The following is an 11,199-nucleotide window of genomic DNA, read 5'->3' on the forward strand; positions in this document are numbered from 1 at the left end:
TGAAAGAATGGAATATACCCAAAGACTTAGCCTCAGATAGGAGTGCTTGAAAAATAACTATTCACGTGTCTGAACCTTGATTGCTTCTACTGGGTTCTCTAGCCTATCCCTAACTTGTTTGAGACTTAAAGGTTTGTTGTTGTTGTTGTTGTATTATTGCTAAACATATGTTATCTAAATGATTTATCATAACTGTCGCACAGCACAAAACATTGCTGTTGCTAGAACAATGGAGCTGTTTGTTTCAGCGTTTTCACCCGGTGACCCGTTCACAGCGCCAGCCACATCCTCATCACCTGTCAGCTTTACCCTGAAAGAATCACCACTCCGGCGCGCACACTAGGCCCAGCGGCCTACGTCCCTTTATCCAACTCTTCTCAGAGCGTGGTCCAACTCTACTGTGGCTTGCCGCCTTCTTCAGTATCGCGACAGCCGACAGATGTCCAAAATAGAATCTAAAATACTAGCAAGCACTTATAACCTGTATCTTTGGCCCATCCCATCTAAAAAGATAAGGAAATATGCCATACTGGTCGGGATGGCAGAAAAGATCAAGGGAAAGAAGGGGACAGACAAGAAAGATACAGAAATCCGTACCTTCAACTAATAGGTTTCTTTTCTCAACACCAGCTCTCCCCTCGATTGCCATCAAGAGGAGGATTTGCCAACTTGAATGAAGCAAGATACCGACTTTCATTCAGATCTCTATTCCAATCAGAAAATAAAGGCTATCATCAAGGGAATTCCATCTCGGGTTTGATCAAACGAAAATTAACTAGCTATTACTAATATTTCCTGATGAGACGAGGCATCATGCATTGTCGTACATTATCTGGAACAGAGTGTTCTCAAGATACACTGTCCCCATACCATAATTTAGCAGAACTTCAGGGAGAATAGCTCATCTGTTGCTACAACATTTTATTATGATTATTTTAACAACTCTATTTCCTTGGTGTATCTGCATAGTTCCAATTAGTAGGGCCGAAAGAAGTGTTCTGTCTCGCACCAGCAACATCTTCTTCGCGTATCTCGCTGCTAATTTCTTTCAGATCATCATCCGTTAACTTCACCTTCAAGGAGTCAATGTTGGCATCCAGATTCTTGATCTTGGTTGTTCCTGAGTAAAATTTAGAGAATATCTCTGTCAAACTAAATGCTGGCAGTGGAACTATTCAAACACTCTGGTCATAAGCTTGACCACTGATGATTTGCTTGGAACTTGGAAGTGAATAATAAACCAAGAAGGGTTCAAGGATGGCACATATGTCATGTTTGGAACCAATGTTGACATTTTGCAGCTTAGCAAATGAATCATACATCACTCAGTAGTTAGCAAAAGGCCTTATACCACTTAGATACACATTTGAAAGGGAGCTCTCTATGTTATCTGAATGTGCTTTCTGTTCCTCAGTCAAACCAAATATAGTTATTACTAAAGACGGATGCCTTTTAGATCATTTATCTTATTTCCTGCACCTATTTACGACTTCAGAATGCTAGATTTCAGTCTTCACTAAAAGAATAGACAACAAACTTTTTGATAATTATATATTGTATGAAGTATTGAGAAGGTAGCAATATAAAGTACTGATATGGCATTAATGTTATCAAACTGGAATTACAAAGCCACACCTGGTATAGGAACCACATCGTCCCCTTGATGCAGAACCCAAGCTAGAGCTAGCTGAGCAGGGCTGCACCGGTGCTTCTTGGCCAGCTCTTCCATTTTCAGATAAATTTGCTTGTTCTTCTCCAGATTTTCTGCTGAAAACCTTGGGTGCCTTCGCTGATAAAACAAAGTAAAAATGCTTAAGGAATGATGTTTCAAGGAAAAATCTTACTATTACTACTGGACACTCCAACAAAGTCTCCATGTTAATTTTTACGAGAAACGCTAGAAAGAAAGATAAGCCCTAAAAACTACCATGAAAATTCGAAAGATCTGACCTCAATTTGATGGACTCTAATCAATATTGATACTAATAATCACTAGATCTAATATATTTTTTTTCTAAAAAAAGGCCCACCTCTTCCGGTAGGAGAAACATAAACAAACCCCATAAATTTACCATAAAAAATTACCCACCTGCCATTATGATAGATAATCTAAATAATCTCTTTATATTTTCAACTAAACTACCCACTTTTGTCATTATTAAAAGTAAACTAAAATACAACTCTATCTACATCTAAATTATAATCATACACTATTATAAAAAAAAGTTTAAAAGCAACCATACTATTATCATGTAATAAGCTAACTTACAATAAGCACACATGTTCCATTGTCAAATCATGTAACAATGGCACTGACAGTTCATTTTAAATTATTTTAAATTATATGAATATTCATGAAAATAATTTATGTAAGTTGTTAATTATATAGATTTATTTATACATTTGACCGAAACATTATGACATATCGATATTAAAAAGTATAAATGTTAGTACTCTATCTTTTGAAAAAAATATTACATCAAATATAACATTAGCACCGTTGTCCCCTCATATAGTCATATTCAAGCTACGTCACGATAATGAGTAGTGCGGTGCAAGCTTAAATGATCTTTTATCCAATCATAGTAATTAATAGTGTAGTTTAAGACATAAAATTCATATTTTAACAAAGTACAAAAGGAGAGTTTTGAATAGAACGTATAATAGAAATAAGACATGTGGACAAAACAATGTAGCAACAACTAATGTGATCAAAATTTTATAGTCAAAATATAAAATCATGGTATCACACAAAACATCCGGTTATAACAAGAGCTATCATAACTTAAGATAATGTTTGAACGGAATGCATTTTGATGACACATTGACATGCGAAGAGTGAAAACCAGTGCATATTGATGGTAAAACATGTAAAGTAAATTCATCACAAATGGATAGAGAACGTAGAGTATGTATATAGGCAAAGTGTTACAAAACAAACAAAGATAATAGAGTGTGTGAAGATAAATAATTTTAACTAGATGGGGCTGTATGCAAACTTTTAAAACTTATCTTTTCAAAGAAAAAGTCTTTTTTTGATCACCGAACCATCAAACTCCAAAATGAAATATCTTTTACCGTCCAACTATCAAATTCGGACAAATTTAGCCATGTATAGGTTTTAAAAGTTAAAGGTGGTTTTGCCTGTATATGTATTACTACAAAAAATATGAATGAATATTTAAAAAATTATAACCAGTACCAATTTTTTTTTCTAAAATATAATCTATCTATTGCTAGTCTATTTAGAATTGTTTAAATCTTAATTATCTGTTCCTACTACTAGTGTTTTATCGCTCATAGTTGTGACCATTATTTATTTAAATTATTGTTTTGCTCTATATTAGACCAGGAGCTCAACCAAAAGGACCCAATGAATTTTGAATACAAGGAAGATCTCAAAGGTGATGCCAGCCTCGTGCATGCTCCAAGACATAAATCGTATTTGGGTGTCGCATGTCTAGCTAGTGCATAACTTTATTTCAATTGCTTGACTAGGCAGTATGTTTCAAATAAGGTAGCAGCTTAAATGTCATGCAACCAACATAAAGTAAATCACAAAACAATAAATCAAATAAATAACGGTTACGACTACAAACAATAAAATACTAGAATCAGGAACAGATAAGATACAACAAACTCTATATAGGACACCGATAGATAGATAGATTTTTTTAGAAAAAAAAAAGTGATACCGATTTCATATTTTTTTATTTAAAAATGAACCAGTTATGCATTTTTAATGATTTGATCATTTTTATAAAAAAAAATTATATAGGCAAAACCACCTTTAAAACTGGTTGAGGGCCAAAGTTATCTGATTTTGATAGTTCTATGGACAAATCTATCCGGTTTTGAAGTTTGATGTTCAAAATCAGATTCTACGAAGTAATTCGATGGCCAAAAAATTAGACTTCTTCGGGGGGTTTTTTTTTAAAAAAAAAATCTAAGTCACACTGGAGCATAGATTGATAGAGTGTATTTACCAGATTAGATGCAGCGGACACTTGTTCTGTGACTCCTCTTCCGCCGAAAAACCCTTTGCCAATCGGACTGTAAGGAACAATTCCAATGCCCAATTCTCTGGCGTCCACAGAGCACAATGCATTCAGTTACATGATAGTAATTAATCATGAAGAATAGATTGATGCGGCTGGTCAGGGTCCAGCCGAGCTCACCTGCAGAGCGGCACAATCTCGGGCTCGATGTCGCGAGACCAGAGGGACCACTCCATCTGCACCGCGGTGATCGGGTGCACAGCATGTGCACGCCTAATGGTGTCTGGGCTCGCCTCTGACAATCCGATGTACTTGACCTTCCCCTCCTCCACCAGTTTCTTGAGCTCGCCAATCTGCCGCGCGTGAATTTGGAATTTGGCACATAACAATTAATTAAGCCGGGAAATTAGTAACTCCGATGAGCACCCATGACAGCAGAGGAATTCACAACACAGGATCGATGAAGATCAACTAGCTAGCTTTCGATGTGGAAGAGAGAAAAAGTAACGAGACGAGTGTTTGCACTAGCTGCAGCAGAGAGACCGTGTCCTCGATGGGGATGCTGGTGTCGACGCGGTGCAGGTAGTAGAGGTCGATGCAGTCGACGCCAAGGCGGCGGAGGCTGGCCTCGCAGCAGGCGCGCACGTACTCGGGCCGGCCGCACACGGTCCAGGCGCCGCTGGCGTCGTCCCGCGCCAGCCCGAACTTGGTGGCCACCTGCACCTGCTCCCGCGGCAGCTGCTTCAGCGCCTGTAACAACAGCCATGCGGCCAAGGTCACGTCGACAGATCGGGCTCAAGCAACTCCGTCCGATGGACAGAAAGAGAAGGTAGCTAGAAAGGAGCACAGAGACAGGCATACGGACCTTCCCGAGCAGGATCTCGTTGGTGAGAGGCCCGTACATATCGGAGGTGTCGAAGAAGGTGACCCCGCGACGGAAGGCGTGCGCGATGACTGCGCCAGCCGCCTCGTCGTCGAGCGCCGCCGATCCGTAAGCGCCCGTCAGGCCGAAGCACCCCAACCCCAGCTTGGACACCTTTGTTTGTCAAGAAAACCCAGAAGAAATAAAACGACGACCATGGAACGAACCACTCCTAAATAATCAGCTGCACGCATAGATGAAGAGAAAAGTGGATCGGCCGGATCACCTCTAATCCCTGGGCGCCGAGCTTGACTCGGGGAACCACCACCTGGATGGCTGCTTGCTCCTCCATTAGCCTTTCGTCGGCGGCAACGGTGCACTGCTTTGGTGTACTAGAACGAACGAACTCGCACCTATTTCCGGGATTCTAACCAACACTTTCGGGTTTTAGGATTAACGGGAATTTTGCGATCTAATAATTCCCTTATAATCAGTAAGATGATGATGCCTTGTCATGATGTCATCTTTACATATGTACGTATTGGTTCCATCATGTCTATATAGTTCTTCCGGGCTGGACCCGGCGTGTACAACGACTACCCTGGACTTTTCGCCGCATCAGAAGTCAGGGCTACGAAGATGTTTTTGACGAAACTTGAGATTGAAGGCACTAGTACAAGGTGCCCATTTTGACTCACTAACCACAGAGCCGGACCTGATTGCTGATTGCATGGAAATTTAGATCAAATGGTCAATTCACCTCTTTCTGCTTACAAAGCCCTCCCTCTGCTACAGCCTACAGGCCAGACTTTGGACAGCAGCAAGGTTACAGCGACGTGGCTGGCCGAATGAGAGGTCTGCCTGCGCAATATGGAAAGAAACATCAGAGCACCTGTGTTTTGGAGTGCCTGTTTACTCAGTCAGGAAGTCAGGACGTATGGAGCTTGGTGGCGGCCTGGTCGGGCGTTGCACCCGATACTACACAATATACATGGGCCCGGTTGTCAGCGACTTTGGGCTTTGTTGTTTTGGATTGCCAGCATCAGGTAGCATCAAGGGGAGAAGGCAAAGAACAATTCTTCAGAGAGAGAGAGAGAGAGAGAGAGAGAGAGAGAGAGAGGAGGCCAAGGCAGTCGAGCTCCCTCATTATCGAGATCATCTGATTATCCTCTGTGATTTGCTCACGTCCGCGGTTGGATCTCGCCGTGGGCAACGGGTGGTGACAGTGGTACCAGAGACAGCACCTCCTCGGCGTGGGTCGGGTTACCTTCTCCGGCGTTTTGGCAGCGTTGCTTCGGCGGCGTTCGCCTGCTGGAGGCGGGCGGACGTTTTCGTGGCGCGGGTGACGGGGCACATCAAGTGGGATCCGGTGTTGCGGGCGTTGGGACATCTACTGGGATCCCGGCGTGGACGGCGGCGGCATGCGGGTCTTCTTCGACAAATCCCCTTCGGTGGCGTGGGTGGAGTGTGGCGGCGGTGGAACAAGCGGGTCAGGCGGAGCTAGATTGGTGACTCTTTGGTGTGGATTTGGTCTGCTACGACCCATGGCGACAGGCGTGCATACAGAGCAGTATGAGGAGCGGTGGTCATAACCTCTCCATCGCCTCTGAAATTTTTATTTTTTAGGTTTTTTTTAAACTTTTCATAAATATTTCCCTGGAGATAAGATTTTAAAATCTGAATCCTTAGCTCGACGTTAGCTTACACGTCTCGGCGCCATCGTTGCTGACGTCGAGCTCTTAAGCTCAACACAGACATGGTAATGACATGGCATACAGTTCGGCGCCGTAGATCTCGCCAGTGTGGTCGCGTCGCCGAACGCCCGGATCGGAGGAGACCGCGGTATTGAAAATGTTGGGTCGTCGCTGTACTCGACTGCACATCATCCTATCCATCCATCAGCCCGTCACCCCATCATGTCCCTGTCGACGTATTAAAGTTCCTGTTCGTTTCGAGCGCTTGGCCGGGAAGCTCTCCACGTAGCAAGAAATACACTTGGCCATACCAAATTAATTGGCTCTCCAGCTAGACTGATCCAGTCGCGGTCGCGGCTTGATCGATCGATCACGTACGCTAGCAACTTCAAGAGATATAGCTAAGGCAAAGATATAGCTATCATGCAAGAGAAACTATGAGGTATATCAATCTAATTAATTAGATGGACGACTAGCAACTCTGAATTTCTAGCTAAGCGTATATGGTGAAAACTCTTTTCTGATAGCTACCGCTTACCATATGCTCTCTATTTCATTTATTGATCTGTGTATAGCTCCACATGTTGTGCACTATGACTATATTTACACAATTAAATAGCAAGCTGCGCGTGACAAACCATTGAAAACGATCGATTGCTAGCTCCGTTATTTGACTAAAAAATGGTCCATTATTTTCTGAAGACAATTGGAGTGTCTTCTGCTGAAGGTTTCTTTCTGTAGTGTATATATATTGTATTATAAATATATTTCTTAGAGAGTGTCCAGGCCCGATATATATTTTTTTTAAAATCAGTATTACCAGTTGTGTCCCTCAGCTGGCAAGCGCGCATACATCGTGCTTCCTACATACTACCATCTCGTCGAGTTTGTGCTCCACTCCAAAGCAAAAGAAAATAAAATAAAATAAAAGAGACGTCGTTTATGTGCCCGTTTGGCTAATCGGTGCAGATCAAGCAACTCGAGAACGTGCTCTAGACCCGTTTACGACTGTTTAGGCCGGGCTATATACGTACGTATACAATTGTGCATGCTTGTGCAGTTGTGCTTAGCTAATGGCTACTGCGTATAATTTGCTGATAATTTAAACGTCGGACACTTGCTTGTGTAAGAGCTGGCGTAGAAGCTTGCAGACATTCAGCCGTGCGGTCGTCGTGTCGTGGGATGGAGCGACAATTCTGCTAGTGTTCATTTGTTAGAGTTCTTCGTCAGCGCTGGAGATTGAAACGAAGAAGCTTAGAAGGCTAACCAGATCATTAAAAAAAAGATCAGCCGGTCGACCGAGAGTCTGGATCATCGAGCTAGCGTACGTGATCGATCGATGAAGCCGCGACCGCGACTGTGGATCAGTCTAGCTGGAGAACCAATTAATTTGGTATGGCCAAGTGTATTTCTTGCTACGTGGAGAGCTTCCCGGCCAAGCGCTCGAAACGAACAGGAACTTTAATACGTCGACAGGGACATGATGGGGTGACGGGCTGATGGATGGATAGGATGATGTGCAGTCGAGTACAGCAACGACCCAACATTTTCAATATCGCGGTCTCCTCCGATCCGGGCGTTCGGCGACGCGACCACCCTGGGGTCGGTGTCATTATCTACGGCGTCAAATATCTATGGCGTCGAGCTCGGCGTCAAGATCTACGGTATCGAGCTGTCTGTTATATCACCGCGCACATCTGTGTCGAGTCCAAGAGCTCGGCGTCAGCAACGATGGCGCCGAGACGTGTAAGCTGACGCCGAGTTAAGGGTCCAGATTTTAAAATCTTATCTTCAGGGAAATATTTGTGAATTTTTTTCAAAAAATAGCTAAAAAATAAAAAATTCGGCCATCGCCTCAGCGATTCATGATATGGTTGTTAGCGAGGTGTTCAGTTTTATGCCTCCTAGGGACGGTGATTCCCAAAAGAGTTGTTGTCGAGAGATCTTGGAGACGCGCTACGTCGGGGGCTCTTTATCGGAGACATGATATCGGACTCATCGGCGTACATGTCGGCTACGACGACGGGTTCGATGATGGCGGTGGCTTCGATGGCGGCTTCAATTTCTAGAGCGCTTTGATGAGTCTATGCGGTTTTCTTTTGAAGAGGAGGGTGACAACATGCTGTGCGGAATTAGTGAATCCTTGGTGAGAGATGTGGAAAAGGTTGCAATTTAGTTGCTTGCTGACAGGTGAGAACTGATTAATGATGCCCACCTAGAGATGTTTGTAGGATTTCCATCTGAATGTTCTTGCGCTATTTCACTCTATAGTATGAACTGGATCTGCTTGCTTCTGTTAGCTTCTTGTATGCCAGCATACAAGGTAACAAGGCTTTTTTCATTAAAAAAAAAGGGTAACAAGGCTTTTGCTTTTTGTATGGCTGCACGTTTCAGTAAGAAATAGAGTTATTAAATGCTTGCATAGAGAGGTTGGGGTTAGGATCCTCACACAATTGTCCTACAATCTGTTGCACGGTTTAGATGTAGAGATGGGAGGTTCATTGATCGGTGCCTCGGTGAGAGGAAATGGGTACACAAGCAGTTCAAAATGATTTTGAGTACTCCTTGGCACTGCTTAATTACTGGCTGGTTCATGCGGAAGGGGAGAAATCAACGTCATGTTTCTTTTAGAGATTTTTGTGCTATATAAGGTTAAAAGCTATACAAATGTCCTTAATCCTTATATGCACATGTCAATCACCTTAGCTTGTATCTCCCTGTAAAACTGATGAAAGAAAAGAGTTTGGGTTGAATAATCCAGTGATACGAGCTAATATAATGTATAGAAACTACTAGGTGGGATGACTGATCAAATAACAACAATGACTGTTTTTAAAAGCATTGTGTCCCAATAACAGTAAATATATTGTTAGAATTTCTTATATTCAGTTTTCTGGACTCCCGTATTGTAAATTCATACTTATTAAATTTTCTTTTTCCCGTATTGTAAATTCATACTTATTAAATTTCCTTTTTCTATTTCCTATGAAATCTGCACAGGAAGCTCTTGCAGCACTTGCAGAGGTCTGCAGTATGCGCTTTGTTCATGGAGTAAGTACCTGGACTGGATTGATGGGAATAGACTACCCTACTGCCGCATGGCTTTCCAAGCAAGTGTGATGTGTTAACTGTACTTGTGCGCAGCCGCAGCCGCCACCCAACAAAGTTGTGTAGCTTCAGGGGGGTGGCGCGTGTGGACACGGCAGGCTCCCCTACCTGGGGGCTATTTGAGTTAATTGAGCAAAATGAAGTGGAGAAAATGCCATGGGAAATTTTGGAGTCTAAAATAGGAAATTTGATTCATTCATGCTAATTGTTGCAAGTAATTTCCTCTCATAGATCTGTTGTGATATAGCATTGCTCCGTTGACATTTGCCTGTGCCTGAAACATGAACTTCTTTTTGCTGGGGAGTGCCAGCTTTGTGACCAAGTTTTTGGGTGCAGTCAACCTTTGAGGGATGAGTGCTTTGCTGCTGCAATAACAAAGAACAGTTTATCTACTGCTCAGTTTTGGAGTGGCAATTGCTATGAGTAAACTCCTAAACGGTCACTAGAGAAACTGTTTGCTCTGCTAGACATGTATGCGATAATGTGTGCGAACTTCAAATGGAGGTAAATCTCTGATTCTGACCATATCTACAGTGGCATATTTCAGCTGCCAACCACTGCTCTTGTGTGGTCCATTTGGACTAAACTGAATGTTAAAATCCTTTATCCGTCTCTAGAACTTACAGTTGCCATCAGGAATCCTATGTCTTGAGTGCTGTCCATTTGTATTGATGACATTTCATCTGATTTAATATAAAACATTACTGCATATGTTTGTCGTAATCTACAACTTTCTTGTATATATTCAAGTAACAAGAGTGGCCATATATTTGTCAGCAATCGGGGAAGGGAAAGAGGAATCGGAGCAGGGGCGAGGCAGCAGAGCAGGAAGGATAGGAGAAAGACGAATCTTAGTTTGCAGTTTCGGAATATTTGGTTACAATCATCGTACCCCTCTCAGTGGCCGAGGCCAACACATATATGAGAAAGCTACTCACGCACGCACCCGCTACGTTTAATGGGCTCACTCATTCACCCATTGCGGCCCAAACACCCGAGCGCTCTTCATCTTGGCCCCATCCGGTCTTCCTTCCGCCGAGCCCGGCACAGAAGACTCCAGTTGCTCATTCGGCACGGAGGACTGGACCTCGGTCCTGACATCCCCTCTCCCTTGCGCGCCTGGATGTCCCCAGAAGCAGCGCGCGGAAATTGCTGACGAAGGTAATCAAGATCCTCCCATGTTGATAGGGATGAAGGCAGCTGGGACCACTTGATCAAGCCTTGACGCACAGGAACCGAGCCTTTGAAAATGGAGCAGCGTTGAAGAATTTTCTGAGGAATACTCCAACGGATGGAAGAAGGAGGTAGAGTTTTCTCCACAATGTGATGACCGCCCACTGCTTTCTTGAGTTGTGAAACATGAAAGACAGGGTGAATAGAAGAAGAAGTAGGAAGCTCCAACCTGTAGGCGACGGACCCAATGCGCTCAATGACACGAAATGGCCCAAAAAACTTGAATGCCAGCTTCTGATTAGTACGATCTGCTAAGGACGACTGCACATAAGGTTGTAGCTTCAGGAAAACCCATTCATCAACC

The 11,199-nt window shown here is 43.1% G+C and overlaps 1 protein-coding gene across 1 annotated transcript; it reads right to left on the reverse strand.

Annotated features, from left to right (window-relative positions):
• Positions 1-674: 674 nt before the first annotated feature.
• Positions 675-6,387, reverse strand: LOC136450114 (probable aldo-keto reductase 1). Its single transcript, XM_066450403.1, has 8 exons — positions 6,128-6,387; positions 5,147-5,721; positions 4,864-5,034; positions 4,542-4,748; positions 4,179-4,351; positions 3,987-4,083; positions 1,636-1,789; positions 675-1,120 (listed from the first exon to the last, which is right to left on the reverse strand). The coding sequence occupies exons 2-8, from the start codon at positions 5,210-5,212 to the stop codon at positions 945-947; spliced, it is 1,044 nt and encodes a 347-aa protein (XP_066306500.1). The 5' UTR covers positions 5,213-5,721; positions 6,128-6,387; the 3' UTR covers positions 675-944.
• Between the last annotated feature and the right edge of the window lie 4,812 nt (positions 6,388-11,199).

The sequence above is a fragment of the Miscanthus floridulus genome, chromosome 5, assembly GCF_019320115.1.
Source record: "Miscanthus floridulus cultivar M001 chromosome 5, ASM1932011v1, whole genome shotgun sequence".
NCBI lineage: Eukaryota > Viridiplantae > Streptophyta > Magnoliopsida > Poales > Poaceae > Miscanthus > Miscanthus floridulus.